A 23156-nucleotide genomic window follows, 5' to 3' on the forward strand; every position below is an offset into this window, starting at 1 on the left:
GTGTGGGTAATAATACAAGTCTATCTCATGAGGCACTAGGGTCCCTCTGCAATCGCAGCTCTCATCCTTACTAGGACTGCTCCAATGCATGCTTTAGGCCTTAGCTTGTATCACAGAATTTCCTCCTCTGACTCTTAAGTATTTTGCCTATCCTTGCTTGTAGTACTTTCTTTCTTAATCATACATCTTCCATAATCATAATCCAATTCTCATTGGTTCCCTTACCAAACTTTCAGCTCCTTGAAAACAATAAACTCATTTATCAGTGCCTAGCATATAGTAAGTACTCAGTTCATAGTGTCTGGGTGCTTGGTTAGTTGAGCAGGTATGTGGATGAATGGATGGACAAAACAGCTGTGGAACCTTTACCTGTAAGATGCTGAAATAAAGATCTGAGATGGCTGAGACCAATCTGAACTCTTTGGGGATTTGTGTGTAGAAAATCAGCCTTCTTAGAAATGGCTCACACATGCTGGGGTATCTTTGGAGAATTAAATCTTTGGCATTCAGATTCTGATCACCTTGGGTAAGGTCATGGCTAGATAAACCCCTAAGGCTGGACAAGTCTCTTGGACCCCAGCAGAAGTTGTTGAATAGACACATTTTCAGTTCTGCAGGGCTTTGGAGTCATAGCAGACTGGGCTTGAGTCCTTGAGGTGTCACCAGTGCATGATCCAGGGCAAGTCGGTCAAGCTCTTTGAGTCTCGCTTTCATTACTTGTAATGAAAGGATAATAGCACCCACAGCCTGGCAGGTTTGTGTGAGAGATATACAAAGAGGTAATAAAGTGCTTTGTGCATTTATTAAGTGCTCAGTCATTGGTGGCTGCTGCTGCTGCTGCCATGGTCCTCTCCTTCATTAGAGACAATTTATTGTAAGTGATAGGGCCCTCATACATAAATGTTCTCAGCCTCTCTGGATTTGACAGAGCTGACCTTGCAAGGCTATAAAAGGGATTAGAGATAGTTTCTGTCAACTTCCAGATACACATAGAAGTCAGCATATGGTAACAATAACCAAGTATTGGTTATATCAAATGCCATCTGGTTGTTTTTTTTTTTTTTTGGTCTAGTTCTAATTTAATCTGATCCATGGAATTTATTTATTTGCCAGCACTAGGATTTGCACTCAAAAGTTTCACATATTCTCTCTCTGCTTCTAACTTTGCTGGTACTCTACCACTTGAGTCACACCTCCAGCCTTCTTTTTGCTGGTTATTTTGGATATGGATTCTCACAGACTTTTCTGCCTAGGCTGACTTTGAACCTTGATTAGGCTCCTGAGTATCTAGGATTATAGGATTATAGTTGTTAACTACTTTTACCCAGCTAAGGCCAGAACCTTTTACAAGGAGGATAGCTAGACTGGCCGCCCCATTTAAGAGTGGCTGGTAAAATTTCCAGCCCATCCAGGGCTGGAGTATGTTCCTCTGACTCCAGTAGGGCCACTATTGTGCCCCTAGTGCCAAGTGATGGGGATACAGATATAACTGAGCCTGCCCCAAGGCCAGGGGAGAGACATAGTGGAACACAAGCACTGAAAGAGGACACTCCACTGTGTCTCCTCTAGTCTTAGTTCACAACCTGTGCTCTTGCCTGAATTCCTTCTTTCCAGTTACCAGGTTTGCATGTGTACAGGCCCTGGCACACCATGGATTAGCAATAGGGATGGGGGCTCAAGCACAAGAACTCTGAAGTCTATCTGGGTTTAAGTCCTGGCACCACTCCTTCTGTATGGTCTTGTGAAGATGGTTGGCCTCCTCTGTAGCTCCAATCCCTTAACTCTAAAATCTAACTCTAATGTACTCACAAGATTCTTATTACTGAGTCCGTGTCATTGGGTTCCTGTTTGAGCTGTTCTCTGATAAAATAGAAAAGTGATTTCATAGAATGGTGCCTATTCTTTAGTTACGATCTCTGAAGATTAAGCAGCTGATTGTACTTTGGACTGACTAGACACTATTAAGATCCCAAGTTCAGTAGCCTCCTGTCCAAGTTGGGATGCTCTAGCAGACAGATGGAGAAATAGCAAACAGTACAGATAAGATGTATAGACATGAGTTTCATGAGATTGTCACGTGTCATTTATTCCTTTTTTTTTTGTTGTTGTTGGTGGTGGTGGTGGTCGTGGGGCTTGAACTCTAGGCCTGGTGCTTGCTTTCCCTGCACTCTTTAGCTCAAGGCAAGTGCTCTACCGCTTAAGCCACAGCGCCACTTCAAGTTTTCTAGTGGTTTATTGGAGATTAGAGTCTCATGGGCTTTCCTGCCCGGGCTGGCTTTGAATCATGATCCTTAGATCTCAGCTTCCTGAGTAGCGAGGATTACAGGTGTGAGCCACTGGTACCCGCCTCATTTATTCTTTAGAGAGCACCCTTCACCATACTAGTCATTGTGCAAAATTTCTGGACCTACAGTGATGTGCTAGGTGGGCCTGTGGTCTGTTTTTTTTTTGGGGGGGGTCCAGTCGTGGGGCCTGAACTCTGGGCCTGGGTGCTGTCCCTCAGCTCTTCAGCTCAAGGCTAGCACTCTACTGCTTGAGCCACAGCGCCACTTCTGGCTTTTTACTTTTTGCTTATGTGGTGCTGAGGAATTGAACCCAGGGCCTCATGCATGCAAGGCAAGTGCTCTACCACTGAGCCACCTTCCCAGCCCCCTGGGCCTGTGGTCTGAAGGAACCTCTAGTCTATTTGGGAGCTGGTATAATTGGTCAGCCTATGGTCTTACTATACACTAATGTGTGGCATCTTGGAGGTGATAACATTTAAGCTAGATTTCTTTTTTTTTCCCCAATTTTTTATTGTGATCAAGTGGTTACATAATTTCCCAAATTTCACAGTATTGTGGGATAGTGATGCTTAGTTAAAGTCACAAACACATTCTAACTTTCACGGAGCTAGATTTCTAAAGGAATAGGAGGTAGACAGGCAGGTGTGAGATTGTACGCAATGAGTGGTCCAGGCAGAGTGCAGAGGTGAGTGAGTATAAAGTGTGTTCATTAGGGATCTTGGCTGTGGAGTGGACTGAATGTATTGCTTGTTTTTGCAGGGATGCCGAGAAAGTGGAGCGGCAGGCAGTGCCCCAGGCCAACCATGCAGAGTCCTGTAGAGAATGTGGTCGTGTAGGACCCGGACACTCCAGAGACTGTTCTTATCGCAGCTATGACGACTCCTTCGGCTTTGAGAGGAGGGAGCAGGAAGAAGAGCGATACCGTTCTCAGAGAGACCTGCTAGAAGGCAAACGGGACAGGAGCAAGGCCAGATCCCCATACTCGCCAACAGAGGAAGATGCCTTGTTTGTGGATTTACCTGGTGGCCCAAGAGGCCAGCATGCTCAGCCCCAGAGGATAGAGAAGAATGGTGTACTGCCTCCTTCCTATGGCCCAGGAGAGCAGAATGGGACTGGCGGGTACCAGCGGGCCTTTCCTCCCAGAGTCAACCCAGAGAAGCACAGCCAGAGGAAGACCAGCTTGGCCCAGGCAGAGCACTGGGCAAGGACCCAAAAGGGGGATGGCAGGAGGTCAGTGAGAGCATCAGTTTCTTGCTAATAATGGGCATAATAATGCAGTAAAAATAGCTATCATTCTCTCAGCACTAGCGGAATAAACGCCAGCCTTAAACCCTTTGCCTCTATTATCTCCATAAATGCCTATAACAGCCCTACCAGGAGGGATGATGGCTCTAGTTTCAAGTCAGAGAGATGGGGGCTTGGAGAAGCAATTGAGGCAGCCTTTCCTTCATCCAGCTAGGTTGCCAGGCCAGAGTTCAAACCTGGTTCTGTGGGCCTCCAGAGCTCACAGAAATTACACCAGCAGTGTTTCTGCTCTCCAGAAAGGATGCCCTAAGACACTCAGCACAGAGATAGTAACTTATCTTCTTCTCTTAGACAGTTACTTCTCTGGATCCAAGAAATATCTGTAGAAGCTAGAGTACAGACCTATATTTTAATTCCAGGCACATATCAAAGAATATAGGTAGTGTTCAGGCATTGTTGACCCTGGGCTTTATCAAATCTGTTTCTCCAAAATCAGTTTTTAATTATTTAGAAGGGCACGTCTCTTGCTATTGCAAAGCACGATCTGTATTTTATTGTAATTTTAGATTAACTGGAACACAATTACGAACATGGAGAATTCAGGGTCATCTGCCTTCCCTGTTGTTCGTAGAAGCTACTGTGCTTTGTCATCATTATGAAGGCATTTCAGTTTCCCTCACCATCCTCTGCATTCTAAAACAAGTGTATGAAAAGGAGCAACTAGCAAAGCTATGCACTTAGGATCAACTGGAGTGGTAGTCATGACTGTGCCACAGCTCAGGCCATTTTGCCACCAGCCTGATAACATGTTCTGAAATACACACTTCCTTCTCCTTCTGGCAGAAAAATGCAGACAGTCTTGGCTTTGGAGGCTGAAGTGTTCCTCTTGGGAATAGTCTTAGTCTGTTTTCAGATGTGGATGTGCTGTGCAGGTGTGGGTTGTTGTGGCCCACTCATCTAGCCCATTTGTAAGGTTGGATGGTGGAGAAATCACAATGGAAATCCCCTAAGCCACTGGGAGACATGGCTGCAGAACAGACCAGAAAGAAAGGCCTTTTGTGTTGTAGCCAAGATACCTTCCCATTTACACTGGGAGTGGCCAGGTGTCAATTCTGTTTGTTCAAATTGTGTGTCTTACTAAAAACAGAAAACTACTGTCTCAGGACACAGGGGAGTGACACTATGGCTCTTGGTGCTAGGTTAGGAAGCCTCCTGGGTGGTTGTAAGATGTTGTACTGCTGAGGGAATACAAACTTGGTAGGTGGAGAACCTTGTAGACCCTCATAGTCCATGGTAAGACATGTGAGTTTCACTTGAAAAAGTAATGAGAGACAGTGTAAGGTTTTAAGCTGGCAAATTATGTGGTTTGATTAATATTTCACGAAGAACCTAAGAAGATGGCTATTATAATCATCCAGGATGATGACACTGGAAATAGAAATAAACAGATTTAAGGTACCTTTTGGAGGTTGAAATAGTGATGATTGTCCATGTTCTAGATGTGAGGATGAAGAGAAGAAGGGGGGGGAGAGGAATGAGGATATTACTAGAATCTTGATGTGGGCAGCTTGTGGCCACTGAGATGGGGAAGGCTTCTTTGTCTATTTTAGACATATAAGTGAGGTTCACAAGTAGATTTGGAGTTTACATTCAGGTCTGGCTCAGTTAGTAAGTAGATGAGGTTTCTTGGATGAGATGTTAACATAGCTGGGAGAGATGAGTTTCCTAAGAAGTGTGGGAATTGTGAGGTGTCCAGGAGGAAATGACCAGTAGATTATGGACTTTATGGGCTTAGGCCATAGAGAAATTTGAGTCATTGCCCTGGGATGGTAATGGATACCCTGGCAGTGGTAATTTAACCACACTGGATTGCTGAGAGCCCTAGTTCTTAATCCTAATCCTAGCATACAGTTTGATCATTTAAGATCATAACCAAATGATTTGAACTAATTAGCCTGGGGTGAGGTCGGGCATCAACATGTTTTAAAGGCTCTCCAGGTGATCCCACCAATCTGTGGCCACAGTTGAGAAACTACTGCTTTGTTACCTATTGGGATCACCCAGAGAAAGGTTTAGCATTGACTGAAGTCTCTGCCCCATGTTCAGATGTCTCCTGTTGGTCTATGTTGTAGCTTACTCGTCAGGATTGTGTATATTTGTATGTGTATACATATATGTGTGCATGTGGTACTGGGGCTTGGACTCAGGGCCCATGCTCTGTCCCTTAGTCTTTTCACTGAAGGCTAACACTCTACCACTTAAGCAATATCTCCATCCAGCCTGAAGTGGTTAATTAGAAATGAGTCTCATTGACTTTACCCAATCTGGCTTTGAACCTCAATCTTTTTTTTTTTTTTTTTTTGGCCAATCCTGGGGCTTGAGCTCAGGGCCTGAGCACTGTCCCTGAGCTTCTTTTGCTCAAGGCTAGCACTCTACCACTTGAGCCACAGCGGCATTTATGGCATTTTCTGTTTATATGATACCAAGGAATTGAACCCAGGGCTTCGTGCATGCTAGGCAAGCACTCTACCACTAAGCCACATTCCCAACCTCTGAACCTTGGTCTTTAAATCTCAGCCTCCTGAGTAGCTAGTATTATAGGCATGAGCCACCAGGGCCTAGCAGAACATCAGGACTTTTAATAAGCACATCTTCCCTTTGCCTCCTCCCCTATGATTCTCATGTGCAACAGGGTTGAGAATTCCTGGTTCAGAATGAGCAACAACAGACCTAGAATCCTAGAAATCTCCAGCCCAAGAGCTTGGCAGAAGCAAAATATCCTTGGGGGAGACTGAGCAGGATATGGGGAGATGTAAGGAAAAATTGAATGTTCCTGTGGGAAAAGTTTCTGCTAAAAATGGAGTCGGCAGTGCAAGGTTCTGCAAACGAGGACTTTTCTCTCCCTGAATAGGGTACCTTTCAGGGCAGGCACCACTGAAGAAAACTCTGGAACCTCGAGGTCTCTACTGGTCCTTTCCTTGTGGTGGGAGGAGGCCTTTACTTTCATGGAGCATTTTGATTGAGATAGAGTTTCCAGATTTTCAGGAGGCAGTCACAGGGAGGAAAAGAAGCCAGGGAGCTACATGGCTAGCGATAAACCTTTTGTGGCAGGAAGGGCTTTCTACAACAGAGCAGCTTTAGACAGTTGTAAATTGTTATTGTGAAATATCTCTATAAACTTATTTCTGAGGGCTGGGAATGTGGCTTAGTGGTAGAGTGCTTACCTAGCATGCACAAAGCCTTGGGTTCTATTCCTCAACATCACATAAGCAGAAAAAGCCAGAAGTGGTGCTGTGGCTCAAGTAGTAGAGTGCTAGCCTTAAGCACTAAGAGGCTCAGAGAGAGTGCCCAGACCCTGAGGTCAAGCCTCAGGATTGGGGGTGGAAGACATTTCTGAAAATCCACATGACCTATACTGTGGGGAGAGGTGGAGTAATGCAGCAGGGAGGTGACAAAGTCATCAAAGGATTCGAGGTGGCCAAGAAGGCCCTGGACCTTCTATAGAATGGAAGGTAGGGTCTGGTGAGGTGGTTCATGATTGTAATCCTAGCTAGTGAGGAAGCTGAGATCTGAAGATCAATTCAAAGCTAGCCTGGGCAGCAAAGTCCAGTAGACTTTATCTCTACACACAAAAAAGCCAGAAATGGAGCTGTGGTACAGTGCTACCTTTGAGGAAAAAAAAAAAGCTCAGGTATAGGGGTCAGGCACTGTCTTGAAAAGAGAGTGAATGTAAGGAGAGAGAGAAAGAATAAATGAACGAATATAGAGGGTGAGAGTTTAAATTATTCTTACCAGAGGGGCAGGGGACATCATGTCAGGCTTTGTGCATTATTGCAGACACTGGGGAATTTCAGTTTAATTGTGAAATAGATCTTGAGTTCAAGTGAGGAACTGAAGGCAGAGTGTAGAGAAGAAAATGCTGTCAATCATTTTGAAGAGATGCTAGTACTCAGTCTCTGATCTTTCACTTGATTCTTAAAAGGTCTGCATTTTGCATTCCCAATTTTTTTTCTTGATATATTTGTGACTAGGTACCAGTCTGTGATCCTAGCTACTCAGATACTGAGATCTGAAGATCTTGGTTTGAAGCCAGCCCAGGCAGCAAAAAGACTCTTATCTCTTAAGTTCCAAGAAGCCAAAAGTGGAGCAGTGTCTCAAATGATGACACACTAACCTTGATTTAAAACAAAAAACAAAAAACAAAAAAAACTTCTAGATAGCACCTAGGCTCTGAGTTCAAGCCCCAGAAGCTACACATACACAGATGTATTTGTAACTTCTTGTAATAGGTGATAAGATCAGGCTGCTTAATAAACCTTGATTTTCCATTTGAAAACATAGAAGATAAATATGTCTACTTTGTGTATAGTTAAGATTGTGCCAATCTCATTATCATTAGACTGAGCACATTATGGTCTTGGAAGGAAGGCTATTTGAACTACAATATGATCCTGTATACTTGACTTTAGCCTCTTCAGGGAATTATTTCTAACTAATCTTCCAGTACTTGGGAGTATATATTATATTTCATATTATTATACTCCTTTAGAGCTTGGTTTGGGGGGAGTCTGACATACCCTTAGAATTGGAGCACATTCTAAGAGCCTGCTTAGAAATTCTGGCCTTCTATTTTTATCCCCTCTTCCCAGTATTTAAAAGGCAAAAGATTTATATGATCTGAAGAGAAACCAGAGTATTGCCCCCCAGTATTTAAAATAAAGCATCCTTGTAAAATAAAAAGTCAGGGGCAGAAGCGGGGCAGGGTACTCAAGCAATCAAATAAGGAACAGAAAGTCCTGTGTGACTGACGTTAGAGTGAAGATTTCTTCCATATAAACAATCCGTTATAAAAACTGGTTTTACATTTTAATGTGACTAGGTTTAAACAGAATATCCTGTTTAGTGCCTTTTGGGACCAGAAGGTCCCATCCACAGCAGGGCATGAGGATAAGACTTACTGATCTCTTTTTTGGGGGGGGGGGTAAGGCTGGCTTTGGGAGCCAGCAAATAGCTCTGTTTTCAGGGCAGAGCTAGCTGCTCAGGGGCAGAGTTCTGTTTTCAAGGCAGAGCTCCCAACTTTTGCTGGGGGGTCTTCATCTTCTGGGGGACCTCTCAATGCTATCATGTCTCTGCTATCAGTTAGTTGCCATAGTTGGGGCTACTAGACACCAGGGCCTACTATTGTGCAGATATGTTAGGATCACCCCTAAATGGCAAAGTGTGACATTGTGCCAAGAGTCTAGATGAGGGTACTCTGACTGTCTAAGCATAGAAAGTAAGTGCCAAGAGTGGGCTGCAGAGCCAGATGGATGGGTTGGAGGGTAGGAGTACAGCCCAGACATGCTTTGCATACTTTACAGTTTGCATCAGGCAATATAAACAATGGCTGGTAAAGTTCCCATCTTTCAGGGGAAGCCCCTCCCATGGTTTCAGTCCCAGCCACCCACCACCTCTGAGCATTCAAGCACTGCCTGGGCTTCAGAAACTGCCCATCTTACCTTGGAGAACCAAAGGCAAACACTGCCGCCTAGTGGCACATAGTAATAGTCACACTTGGCACACAGGACAGGTCTTGGTTGGAGGAATCTTGAAATTCTCTCCTGTAATTTTTTAGCTTCAAAGTAAAGCTTAAAGGGAGAGAGGGGAAAGCTACTACCTATTAAATGGTTCTTATCCTCATTTTATAATAAGGAAAGTGAGACTCAGAGGGCAGAAATGACCCTGCCCTTAGGTCAGCCAGATAGAAGTGATTAAATGCACTTTTCAGACTTTTAAAAATGTCAGAATCACGTGGAGGTCTGTTTGAACACAAGTGGTTGGGCCCAGATATGCTGGTTCATAGGTCTGTGGTGCTACCTGCATTAAAAATATAGTTTAAAAGGAGGAAGCAATAATGCTTGATAAGAAATATACTCATTACTTTGCTCATGTAACTGTAACCCCTCTGTATAGTATTTTCACAATAAAAAACTTATAAAAATATAGTTTATTTTAATTGAGGAGTAATAATCATAAAGATGGGATAAATGTGATGTTTATATATATAGTAGAACGTTTAAATCAAGTTAATTAATACCCACCCTCATCTAATTATTGTGTGTGTTTTTAGTGAGAACACTTAAATCTTATTCAAGCAATTTTGAAGTGTACAGTATATTATTAACTATCTTCATGTTGTGCAGTATTATCTTTCTAAAACTTTGCTCACTTTGGCCAACATCACTTCCTTCCTCTCCAAATTGATAACCAGAATTTTGCTCTTTGGTTCTGTAAGTTCTACCTTGTTTTAGATTTATAAACCATGCAACACCTGCATGTTCTATACCTGACTTTATTTCCCTAGACTGGCATTTTTAACAAGTGTTGATGTTGCTGGCCCATGGACTACACTTTGAGTGGTGTTGGCAGAGAACAAAGTCTAGCACAGAGCAAGCACTGTATAAAAGTTTGTAGTGTTTATCAGAATAAAAGCAGAATTTGAACTTAGGTTGTTTGTCACCAAAGGATGTTCTCTTTGTATAGAAGACTGTCAGGTTAGACTTTTAAACGTAATAAAACTCTGTAATTTGTCCCTTGTGGATATTTCTCCTGTTTCAGAAAATTGTGTGGCTAGCTGGTGGCTAGTTAGTAGTAGTTTTCAAAGCCACATTAAATTTTGGAGGAAAACAAAACAAAACAAAAAACAAACAAAAAAATCTCTAAGGAAGTGGCACTGTGGCTCAAGTGGTAGAGTGCTAGCCTTGAGCTGAAGAGCTAAAGGACAGTGCCCAGCCCCAGAGTTCAGGCTTCATGACCAGCAAAAACAAAAACAAACAAACAAAAATTTTGGAGGGCTTGTTGGAGACCTGGTTATGTGTCAGGGCTTTCAGACTATAGATAATACTGTAGAGTATGAGGCACATTTCCAGTCCTTTTAAGAATTTTCAGCTTGGCTGGGGAAAAGATGTCTTCTAGGTATGAATTGTCACATCAGTACAGGACCTCGGAAAAGTTGCAGACAGTGTGATAGCCAGATTAAACAGTAAGATCACAGGGATATAGTATGGTGGCAGGGCCCCCATGGGAACAGTGTGAGCTATTATCCTAAAGGCTGAGTATGCTTTGGGTGATTGGAGTCAGGGGAGCCCATGGAGACAGGCAGTGGAGGGATGAGCACACTGCTGAGTGAAATGTGTGCCAGGCAAGGAAGATTTTGCATTTTCTCTTTCTGATCCCATTTACTTCTCAGAACAGTAGGTAGGGAAAATGAGGTTCAGAGTAGTCAGTAATCAGCTGACAATCACACAGCCAGCCAGTGGCAGAGGTCAGATTCAAACCTAAGTCAGACTACTAAAACATTTGCTTTGTCCACTGTGAAAAGTTGCTCCATTGGGGGAGGATGGCCTAGGACGAGGGGGAGGCTCACTCAGGCACAGCAGGTAGGGGTGTACCTGGGAAGTGAGTATTCTCTTCAGGTCTGGGCTCCATTCACCTGCCTTGCCCCAGCCTGGTCCAGGCCCTTGTAGGAGAGGCAGTGAGCAAACACCCTTGAGGTCAGGTGCAGGGATTTTGAAGACTCGCCTTGGGGTTTAGATTTTATTTCCTAACAGAAGGGAGGCATGGAAGCGTTCAGTTAAGGGGAGCCGATGGATCAGAAGAGGTGATTATGATTACATGCAGGATAGAAGCAGCTTAGGAAAGTCTCAACGTCGTCTAGGGGAGGTGACTGATCAGAATCTAAATCAAATAGTAGAAAACGGAAGCAACTGATGCCAGTTCTTCCTTTTAAGAACCTACCTCCAGAAGTGGGTACTAGGCTTCCAGGTTGAGGGAAAATGTTAACAACCCAGCAGCCATTGCCATTGACCACTAACTAGCAAGAGGGAGCTAATACATGGAAGAGTCGGGCAAGAGACCCCTCACCCCCCCACTGTGGGCCTGGCAGGGGTTGACAGAGAAAACTAGTTTTGGGGTCTTCCTCAAAAAGATGTGACTGTAACCCTGGCTATCTCCTTTGACTATTATTTCTGGGTTTCCATAGGATCCCCTTCTCTACCTCCCCCACCCCCCTACATGCCAGCGTGTGAGTGTGCCTAGCCCTGTTCCCTTGCTTGGTGTCCTAACCTGTCCTTCCCTTTCCTCTCAGCCTTCCTGTGGACCAGACGCTTCCTCGCCAGGGTCCTAGCCAGTCTCTGAACTTCCCAGAACACTACCAGACCCTTCCCAGGAGCACACGACACCCCTCGGGGAGCTCCTCACCCCCTCCCCGGAATCTGCCAAGTGACTACAAGTATGCCCAGGACCGCGCTAGCCACCTGAAGATGTCCAGCGAGGAGCGCCGGGCACACCGCGACGGCACCGTGTGGCAGCTGTACGAGTGGCAGCAGCGGCAGCAGTTCCGGCATGGCAGTCCCACAGCGCCCGTCTGTGCCGGCTCCCCAGAGTCTACCGACCAGGGCCGGAGCAGAAGCATGCTGGAGGTGCCCCGCTCCATCTCTGTGCCCCCGTCTCCCTCTGACATCCCTCCCACGGCACCACCCAGGGCCTTCCCTCCTCGGCGTCCACACACCCCAGCGGAGAGGGTCACAGTGAAACCACCCGACCAGAGGAGAAGTGTGGACATCTCTCTGGGGGGTTCTCCCAGGAAGGCACGTGGCCACACCATCAAGGTGAGACCTAGGGACTTTTGCCAACACCCGCGATGTGGGCACCGATTTGAGCCATTGAGACTAATCATGGTGACGGATATTCGTGGCAATATTTTTAGGTGCCAGTGTTGTTCTAAAGGTTTTGACTGAATTCTTACTACAGCCCTATGATGTGTGTACCATAATTAGTCCTCACAGATGAGGACTCTCAAGCATTGAGACAGAAGCTTGCGTGGGTGATCATTCAACTGGAAGTCCACTTTCCCAAGGTTGGGCAGGAAAAGATGTCTGTGTTCACAGAGCTCAATTGTTTAGAACAACTCCATTTAAGTTTCTCTCCCAGGGGCCTTCATAGTTGTGGAAACGTTCTCTGTGCCATAGAGTGAGGAGGGTGGACAGCCCACTTTACAGATGAATCTAAGGCTCCGTTCTAGACTCCTTGCCTCGCCCAGGTGTGATTTCTCTCCTCCCTTTCCCCACCAACAGAACTCATCTCACGTGGACCGGCGCTCCATGCCCTCCATGGGCTATATGACACACACTGTCAGTGCTCCCAGTTTACACGGCAAGTCGGTAAGCAGCCCCTTACCTCGCCTTCTGAGTGAATGACATGAAGCAACCTACATGAAGCAGCCCTGTCTCATTGGGCATGTTTCCTTCCTCTGAGTGAATGTTGGCTAAAGGACAGCTGTCAACCCCAGTTTTAGAGATGAGAATACACAAGTCCAATGTCTTTCTTAGGCTCATGTAGCTAGACCTCCAAATATTGGGGGAAATAAAGGAGAATGTCGGCTTATTCTTTTTGTATAGGACTTTTTCCCCCTAGCGGGATATTCCAGCTACTCACTCTCCTATTTGCTGTCTTCTTTCTTCCCTGGTCTTCACTTTGATCAATTAACTTTGTCTTCAAATCTTGGGTCTGTGTGGGGTTGCACTGGCGGTTGCAGATTTTCTGCTACTAGTGCCTTTATTTGTTCTAATGACAGAATTAATGCTGTCACTGTTTAGTGGTATGGCACCAGGGCTGTGCTGACACTGGGGTGAGAAGTGTAATTGCAGGGGTGTGCCCTGCGGTGGCTAACTCCCTCCTAATGTTTCTACACCCCTGCAGCTGGAGGAGCTCTCGCTGCTTCTCACCCACTTGCGGCGGCACCAGGCCAAGTTGGCCAGTGTGCGAAATTTTGCTGTTGGCCAATTACTACAGCACCACCTGACCTTTCCCACCTGCCAGGTCAGCGCTGGTGGGCTCTCCCAGGCTAGTGCTAGGGAGTAGCCTGCTGGCCCCTGTCCCTTTGTGCCATGTTCTGTCTTTGCTGTCTGCCTTTCTCTCTTATTCCTTGCCTGTTTGCTTCTAGATGCTACCACCAGGCATTGTGTGGCAGTGGGGAGCCCCATCATGTGGCAATGGGGAGCTGGCCCCTCTGGTGCTGGGGAGGGGCTGCATGTGTGTTGGGAGGGACCGGAAGTGTGGCTTCTTGGGCTGTATGTAGCGACTGCAAGGCTGGTATGTGGTCTTGTCAAAAGAGCTATGCTGCAATCAGCTGGGGGCACTCCTCAGGCTGCTGAAAGGCATGTGGGTCAGCCTGGAGAGAGAAGGCAGGGTGTGCTCTCTATTTTGGACAGGGCCTGCGCACTCAAAAGCAGCTCACATCTCCTATCCTGCTGAGCACCACAGTAACCTAGGAGAGGGTGGCTAGTACAGGGTTATTGCCAACAAGGACAAGAGGATCCAGAAAGGGAAGTAACTTGTCCAGGATTCCTTGCCAGAAGTAGGCAGGCTGGATCCAAAGTGCACATCCTGTATGGGACAGTGTTCTGAACTCCTGCCTGGAGTTGTACCCAGATAGGGAGAGATTCTGGCACAGACAGGAACAGATAAGGAGTATAATAAGACTGTTACTTCATCCACTGTCCTGTGCTAGTGAGACCGAAGAGACTCAGGACATGCATTTAGAAAAATCATATGAGAATATATGCAAAAAATAATGTGTAAGTTGTGAATCTGGGTGATTTTTTTAGTAATATTTTATAGCTTTTTCTTGCCTACTTCTACTAAAAGTAAATAAGGGCCTGGTGGATTGAGGAAGCAAGGATGGCTAAGGGGACAGTGTAGGACCTGAAATAAAAGCTTGCAAGCCACAAGTGTGCTAGGCCTTCCCCTGAATAAGCACTGTGTGACCTCAGCACTGTGTTAATTTCTCACATGGTTTCATTCTATGACTGCCTTGCGCCTGAACTTATAAATGAGGACCATTTACCCACCCCTAGCTTACTCAGCTCTGATGCCCTGGAAGTCTACTCAAAAAATGGCATCAGATGGGCGCTGTCCCTTAGCTCCTCAGCTCAAGGCTAGCATTCTACCACTTGAGCCACAGTACCACTTCTGGCTTTTTCTGTTTATGTGGTGCTGAGGTATTGAACCCAGGGCCTCATGCATGCAAGGTAAGCGCTCTACCACTGAGCCACCTTCCCAGCCCCCAGGCCATTCTTAAACTCTCATTCCTCTGCCTTACTCTTCACTTCTGTGCTCTGCTACACAGGAGAACATGAGTTCTGGAAAGTCTTTTTCAAATGTTCACATCCAGTAATTACTCTGATGATCTGGACAGACTGTCAGAAGCACCTCAAGCAGACAGCAACTCAGTGCTTAAGCACTGGCTCCATGCCTAGCCAAGAAGCATAAAACATTCAGGAAACTTCAATAGCTGCTGTTCCTTATTGTCCTGGGTTCAAAGGTCACTGGGTCACTCAATTCATCTCCCTGCCTCTTCCGGGCATCCACCTGTAACCATTCTGGGTCATCTTACTTCATACATGTGAAGTGACCCAGTCCGAAGGTTTGGTGATGAGAATTGGAACGGTCATGATTGATGGGATCCTAGCTCAGGTGTGGCATGTGCTCTTCCAGGTAGACATCCTGGTTCTGCCTCAAGCCCAGCATCCACCTCAGCTGCTCTGCTGTGCTAGCCTGCTGGTAGTATCTCCCCCACCAAATTGCTAATGGAGGGACAAGCTAGCTTTCCCCTCAGTGACCAGCAGACGCTGCCATGTCAAGAGCAGGCTATGAGCCCTCTGTGCTTCCTCTGTGGCCCTGGATGTGTTGTTCTGCTGTGGTCTCTTGTGCACAAAGCTGTGCAGTGTAAATGATTTACTTGTGAAGCTCCAAATTATGAAATTCTTGGCTCCTATAACTGTTGGTTTTGTTTCTTCCCTGCCTGTGCTTCCTTTGAAGGCTGATGATACCTACCTCCAGCTGAAGAAAGACCTGGAATACCTGGATCTTAAGGTGCGTGGCCTCAGGGTCCTGGCTTCCTTGGATACTTACCTTCTTGGATCTTGCTCAAGCCTAAAGTCAAAGGCCATCTAGTTTTACTAATCTGGATCTCATTTGAATCAGAATTTTAGGTCGTAAACTCTGCAGTTTCTGTGAGCTCTGCTGTGGTGCCTCTGGCTTATAGAATGAAGGGAAGGCCTTTGATCTCTTCCTTCTCTTGGTTAAAACCAAAGGTCTCTAAAAATAACCATCTGCTTCTTCAAAGCCTCTGGTGGGGTCAAGGATGTGTGTTCATTTCAGAAGGTGTTACTGATGTGTATACTGATGTGACTGAATAAGTCACAAGTGGCTCAGTGGATTCTTTTGTTTGGTCGCTGAGAGATCAAGTTCTACATGGGGTTATGTGGTTTTGAGGCTCAACTGGTAGCCCTCTCTTTTTCATTTAGAGGTGAACACTGGGCTCCTGTAGGGGGTAATGCTCTAGGCTCTGACTCAGCCTTCATAGCACAGAGAACCCAAGAAGGCTCCTGTGGAAGAGGCATTCTCTGAAAGAGAGCCACTATTGTGCCTTCCCACGGCTCTGAAAGCTCCCACTGTGAACAGCCCTCCTTATGCCTGCACCACGTAACAGACTGTAGGAATGTGACCTTTAATCAGTCGAGGGTGGAGATGGCCTGTGAGGCTCCATGGGGGTATGCAAACCTCCAGCATACCTGGCTTGAGCTATTTTTAACACGGGATCTTTATCCAGCCTGGCAGATCAGGGACATGAATGATAGGCAGGTAGCTTGGAGGGATTTCTCAAGCTGAGGCACCATCAAGTCTTGTGGTTAGAAATCAGCCAGTTCATTTAGATATCTATTGAGCCCTGTATGCCCAGCTCTGCTGGAAACAGGGAAAAGCGTGCGTGCGTGCGTGAGTGCTTGTGTGCGTGCGTGTGTGTGTGTGTGTGTGTGTGTGTGTGTGTGTGTGTGTGTGTGTGTGTGTGTGCGCGTGTGTGTAGCTTTGAAGAACCAGGGGTTTGGGGATGGTTGAGATTAAAGGGGAAGGAATGGAGGGAACCAAAGTGAGCCAGGGTATAGTAGCCTGGATAGGACCACAGGAGTATCCTGATGATTCAGATGCCATCCTAGGCCTTAGAAAGTGAGCATAAAGGGATTAGAGAAAGAGAAACTGAAGCACAGAATAGAGCTTCTGTATGTCCTTACTCTAACAGAAATACTATGTGTGCTAATGACTAGGTTTACTGTTCTTAAATTATTTAACTCTCACAGAAGCCCTATAAAGAAAGTCACAGTGTCATCTTTGACTGAGGCTTAGAGAGGTAAATGGCCACACCAGTCATTCTGGGAGTAAGGCAGTGACATTTGGCTATAACTCTAAAACTTGTGCTATTAATAGCCTTTCTCAGAACATTGCTTCTACAGCTGTGTATTCAAAGCATTCAGCTTCAGTGGGAGCCAAGCTTAGGCATTCATACCAAGAAAATTATTTGATGGGATAGAGAGGCAAGCATGTAGGGGTGGGTGCTTTACTAGCTAGGAGCCATGTGTGAACTTTTGGTTTTCTGGATTTTGTCATTGTTTGTCGTGAAAGCAGGTGTGTCAATATAAAATTTTCTGTGGTCTTATAGCTGGTACTCCAGTTCCTAAACTCTTCTCAGAGAACCAGTTCCCACCAGCAACTGGGAGAGCTGGGCTCACCAATAGCCCATGTGAGAGAAGATGTATGTATACACTGTGTATGAAACAGAGGACAGAGGCTGTGCTATTCTGCTCAGACCCAGATGGGAAATAGGGTTCCCACTTCAGGGAAGAGCTAAGTCATGGCCAAGGACCTGCACAACTTTAGCTGGTGTTTTCAGTGGGATGCTTTAGTTTTCAATGTTCAAGTCTTAACCCAACCTGCCAAGCCCAAAGGAGATATTCCAATCCGCATGGCCGAGAGCAGTGTTGCAGGGGATCCACGAGCCCATGCTATCACCCCTCTACTTCCCTTGCTGTGCTAACTTTCTTCCATCTTTCAAAACAAGTGCTGCCTTTACCTGCAAATCCAGGTCCACTTCCTGCCCAGCATCCCTATGGAATAAGGGAAGAGTTCTGTACTGGGAAAGCATGTGGAGTTAGGGAGAAACATACCAGCATCCGACACAGCTGAGTGCAGAGTGACTGGAGTTAAGGGTGCTCTAGGAGAGATGTGGACAGTCTGTAAAACTCTGGTGCATTAACATGTGTTCTCCGTGGCCCTAAGGGAGAATTTTTAGATGGGGTATTAGTAGGAAAAAGACTTTTCTATAAAGGCCACCTCTTACAAACTCCCTGTCACTTGGGGTACAACTGAGGCTGTGTGAGACTCACTAGCATGAGTGGTTGGATTAGGAAAACTCCAAGGCCCATTGGTCCTTTGATTCTGTGACATGCTAAACAAATATCCCTACAGGACGAGACACAAACGAATGGGCTCTGAAGACTACCCTAGGCATAGAAATAGACGCAAGTGTGGTTTATCTGGGACTAGCTTTTTGTGAGAAGTTTCTCCTGGGTCCTTGAGGAGCAAGGGAAAGAGATAAGCCTCTCTGGAAAAGGAGAGGCTCCCTGTTTGACATCTGCTGATCCCCTCTCCCCACCATGTTGGCTTAGGGGCCTCCATGGCGCTGGTCATGGAACCAGGGTCCGTCTTCCCTCTGACCAGCTAATGTGTAGCTTCCAGTTACAGGTACTTGCTTCCTCATTAGAGCATTCCTGCCAGGGGATCAAGTGGTCAAACAAGAGCGCTTTTTCAGAAGGCATGCTATAGTAAAGTAGTTAGGAGAAGACCTGCTTTTCTGCCATTTTACTTGGTGGTACCAGTGTGAAAAGGGGTCTACATTGATCATCTGTTTCTGCCTGTTAGTGTTCATGTGCTTGATAATCATTAATAGGTTTAATCTCAGCAACCTTGAGCAATAGGAATTATTATCCCTTTCTTACCAGGGAGGAATTCAGTTTTTCATTTCCACACATGTTTGTAATATTTTTGAATCTTACACCCTCTTTTTTTTCTGGTCCTGGGCTCTCTCTATCTCTGAGCCTCTCTGTGCTCAGGGCTAGCATTCTGCCACTTTCAGCCTTTTCTCTTTATGTGGTAAAGAGGAATCAAACCCAGGGCTTCATGCATGCTAGGCAACCACTAAACCACATTTTTACCCCCTCTTATTTGTCCCCTTTCTCCCTTGTCAACAGGTTTTATTGTTTTTATAAATGCAAACAACTTACCTGCCTTCTCTTTTCCATGTACCACATGCTTTGCTAACCTAGAGTTGTTTTAGAGTTGTATTTCGGACATGGAAGATTTTCTCTTCATAACCTTGAACCCTAGTTGGCTCAAAAGAGTGGTTTGAGTTGGTGGAGGGATCACTGTAGTTAACAATTTAATTTTTATTTTTTTATTTTTATTTTTTACTGATTGTGGGGCTCGAACTCTGGGCCTCAGAGCCTTCCCTGAGCTCTTTTGCACAAGGCTTGAGCTCTACCACTTTGAGCCATACCACCACTTCTGGTTTTCTGGTGGTTACTTGGAAATAAGAGTCTTGCGGACTTTCCTGCCCCAGGCTGGTTTTGAACAGTGACCCTCAGAGAATAGCCTTCTTAGTAGCCGCCAGTACCCAGCAGTAACTTAATTTTTTAAAATCTACGTTTCACTTTGATTTGCACGTTCTTTTGAGACAGAGTCTCACTATGTTACCCAGGCTAACCTCAACATGCTCAAGTGATCCTTCTCCTTAACCTTACTAAGTAGCAGATGCCTACTGTGCCAGCTCTGCGTTGTTTTTATGAAGCTGTGAAGCAGTGGGGAAGGTGATGTGGGGGAGGACACGTGCCATTGCTCAGGTAGCGACTTTGTAGATGGAGAAGGTTGTGGTCAACCCTCGAGAGATCTTTTGTGCCATTGATACTTTCACATCTATTGCACTGAGCATTCTTCCTATTTGAGCCTCAGAACAGGGCTTGTCTGACTTCAGATTCTGGTTCTGGAGCAGAGATTAAGTTCTTATTTGGGACATTGTTTATTTCTGGAATGTTAGGGGGCTTGATTTTAAAGATATAAATCTGAACCAGGTGTATATATTTACTGTGGTACCAGCTACTTGGGAGACTGAGCCAGGAGGATCGTTTGAGCTTGTGAATTCAAAGTCAGCCTGAGCAATATACTGTGCAATATACTGCTACAATAGCAGTGGCTGTTGAGGGCTGGCCACACTCCAGTCTTTCCTTATGGCTCACATTTGGCCCACGTCCATTATTTTTATTTCCTATGTATTCTCTATCACCAGGGAAAAAAAATCTAAAATGACCCTAGTAACTCTTACCCTTGCAGTGTAAATAGAAACTGTGGCTATGAAGGCTTATTACTTCTGAAATCATGTGACACTATATATCAGAAGGAAGAGGACTCTGTCTCTCAGGGAATGGAAGGGAAAGAAACAGGAAGGGAGAGGAAGAGAGGGAAGGGGATATCAGATCTGTAGGGCAGTTTTGAGTCAGAGCCTTTAGTTTTCAGAATTCATCATTTTAAAAATACGCTCGGATGTGACGCCTATGTACACTAAAGTTTGAGGCCTGTGGTACTGCAGCAGAAATTGTTAACCCTGGCTATGAACTAGAACTACTAGGAAACTTCTAGAATAAATATTCATATTTGGTTCCTATCCCTTAGAGACTGTGGTTTTACTTTTCAAGAAAATCAAAAGGAAAGACTGTCTTAGGTATTTTTAGCATGTAGAATAACCAGATTTCTTCAAAGTGGTGATTCTCAAAGTGTGATTCCTCAGATGGGCAGTATGAGCAATACTCAAGAATCTGTTAGCAATGTAAACTTGTGAATCTTACCCGAGATCTGCTCAGTGAGAGCCTATGCAGTGGGGCCTAGCTATTCTGCTTATTAACAATCCTTCTGGGTGATTCTGCTGTATGCTAAAATTTGAGAACCAGTGATTTACAGAAATAATTCTACCCAATCCTGACTTCACATTAGAATCACCTAGGATGGTTTTAAGAATCTCCATGCTGGAGCCAGGCATAGTGACTCATCCCTGCAATTCCAGCTACCTGGGAAACAGGAATAGTAGGATTGAAGTTTGAGGCCAATCTCTGACAAAAAGTTAGACTGTATGGGTAGGAGGATCATGGGCCAGGCTGGCCTAGACAAAAAGCATGAGTTCTTATCTGAAAAAAAGTGCTGGAGGCATGGATCAAGTGTTAAAAGTGCCTGCACAAGGCCCTGTGATCGAACCCTAATAACACCTTATACAACTGACCAAAAAAATAAAAAAGAATACTGATACTAGGCTGGGGGAGTGACTCAGGTAAAACATTTGTCTAGCATATATGAGACCTTGGATTCAATTCTCAGAACTATGATTTTAAAAAAAGCCAGATGCCAGTGGCTCATGCCTGTAATCCTAGCTACTCAGGAGGCTGAGATCGGAGGATTCAAAGCTAGCCCAGGCAGGAAAATCCCTGAGACTCTTATCTCCGATAAACTACTCAGATACCCGGAAGTGGAGCAGTGGCTCCAGTGGTAGAGCACTAGCCTTGAGCTGAAGAGCTGAGGGGCAGTGTTCAAGCCCAGAGCTCAAGCCCCAAGACTGACAAAATAAATAATAATAATAATAACTAACAACAACAACTAGAGAGACCTCATCCCCAATCAGTGACATCAGAATTGCCTAGGATGGGACTCAGGCTTCAGTATATATATATATATATTTATTTATTTATTTATGTTTTGGTCAGTCATGGGGCTTGAACTCTGGGCCTGGGCACTGTCCCTCAGCTCTTCAGCTCAACGCGAGCACTCTACCACTTGAGCCACAGCGCCATTTCGGTTTTCTGGAGGTATATTAGGGATAAGAGTCTCATGGACTTTCCTGCCCAGGCTGGTTTGGACCATGATCCTCAGATCTCAGCCTCCTGAGTAGCTAGGATTACAGGCATGAGCCTCTGACACCCGGCATGCTTCAGGATTTTTTTTTTTTTTTTGGTCAGTTGTGGTGCCTGAATTCTGGGTCTGGGTGCTGTCCCTCAGCTCTTCAGCTCAAGGCTAGCGCTCTACCACTTGAGCCACTGCACCACTTCCAGCCTTTTCTGCTTATGTGGTGCTGAGGGATCGAACCCAGGGCCTCATGCATGCAAGGCAAGCACTCTACCACCAAGCTACCTTCCCAGCCCCGTGCTTCAGTATTTTTAAGTGCTCTCCAGATGATTCTGGTTTTCAGCCAGGGTTGAACTCCATTGTCATAAAAGGTGAGGTCAATGTCTTCTGAGAGGAGCTGTGAGCCTTTGGGACTGTAGGTAAGACAAGACCATTTAGGTATATCCCAAGTGTGGAGGTGAATGTCAAGGTCCGGGGCTGGGGGTGGGGATGGGGGGGGAGATGGAATGGATGTTAGGCAAAGTAAGATGAATGCATAGTATCATTCTTAAGATTTGACATCCTACAGAGTGTTCCGAGCAAGCAAGGAGGACACAAAATTACCTTTTATAATGTTCTTCTTTGCCTTCTGTGGCCAAGCCAGGAAGGAAATGGGTACTGATAGAGCCTGCACACCATCACTCCAGTCAGATCATATTAAATCCGTCTTACAGAGGAAGGAGCCCAAGTGTGGTGAGGTTCTTTTTAATTGCACCGCACACGTCCTCCTTGAGGTCCCCCCCTTGCCAACTCCCCAGAGTCTAGCTGCTTCAAGTGTTGTCTGATGTCTCACCTGTTACGTTTTGTTGTATTTTGCCTTTTTGTTTGGAACAGATAAAAAATAATGAACCTTTGATCAACGTGCTTTACAAAGTGCTGAAGAAGTCAGCACGGGGCTGTCGGCCCAGGAGAAGCGTAAGATGATCTGATCCGTCTCCAAGCGGGGCCATTCCATTGCTTCTAGCTCAGTGCCGGCTCCATCACTTGCTTAACCAGTTGCTCTCCTGATCGCCCCACGCTTCCTGCAAGTCATTTTGGTTTATTTCATTACACTGAAGCTCTCTTCAGCATTGTGGTTGATGCAACAGGTTGAGCCGCTCATCTGTGGTGTTCTGCGACTCCATTTTTTTGTGCTGCCAGCGGGGTGGGGAGCTTGCCTGGCTTGCCACCAGCTTGTGTTGTGTTTCCATTTTCAGTCGTCCGTCTCCATGGCCAGGGCTCACCTAAGGAGGGTCTAGCAGGAGTTTCTTGGGAGGGAGCAGAAGTTACTGGTCCCCTTGGAGAAGCCAGCGTATTCTCAGATACCCCGAGGGCCCTGGTCTCTTGTTTGGGACAGGGTGTTGACATTTGGATAGAAAGCTGGAACTAGACTATTACAAAATAGTCACCTCATACCCTTTTGGTCTGACTCTGAAATACTGGCTACCACATGAATCGCTCTTGGAGCAAGGGAGACTACAAGTTGGGGAAGAGAATCCTGTGTGAACCTTGAAGACAATGTTTTGGGTTGTGGAAGAGGCGAGATCCAATGCCTAAGGGTCTTTGATTCCCTTTTGATGCAGAGACTTTCCAAGTGCACAGCTGAGGAGGTACTGTGAGGATCCATTGCTGGTGTTTTAAATGGATTTAAACATTGCTATCACAAAGCACAATTTTAAAATGAAACTTCTCTAACATACTACTTGCGGTTATAATATTTCTTACTAGGCATGACTCTCTGGAACAGAGCTAACTTCAGATGCTTGATGGGTCCCTGTGCTGTGTAAATAGCAA

At 45.5% G+C, this 23156-nt stretch overlaps 1 protein-coding gene across 7 annotated transcripts in view; it reads left to right on the forward strand.

Annotated features, from left to right (window-relative positions):
* The window catches only part of Plekha7 (pleckstrin homology domain containing A7), a 216617-nt gene that overhangs the window by 164891 nt on the left and 28570 nt on the right, over positions 1–23156 (forward strand). For 5 of the 7 annotated variants that reach the window (XM_070032802.1, XM_070032803.1, XM_070032804.1 and 2 more), the window contains 5 exons: positions 3045–3515; positions 11656–12178; positions 12644–12730; positions 13269–13388; positions 15390–15443. In XM_070032802.1, coding sequence (XP_069888903.1) covers positions 3045–3515; positions 11656–12178; positions 12644–12730; positions 13269–13388; positions 15390–15443 — 1255 coding nt within the window. The remainder of the gene's footprint in view (positions 1–3044; positions 3516–11655; positions 12179–12643; positions 12731–13268; positions 13389–15389; positions 15444–23156) is intronic. The other 2 variants (XM_070032806.1, XM_070032809.1) reach the window with 1 other exon arrangement.

This window comes from Dipodomys merriami, unplaced genomic scaffold, assembly GCF_024711535.1.
Source record: "Dipodomys merriami isolate MVZ:Mamm:240054 unplaced genomic scaffold, mDipMer1.0.p SCAF_21, whole genome shotgun sequence".
Classification (NCBI taxonomy): Eukaryota; Metazoa; Chordata; class Mammalia; order Rodentia; family Heteromyidae; genus Dipodomys; species Dipodomys merriami.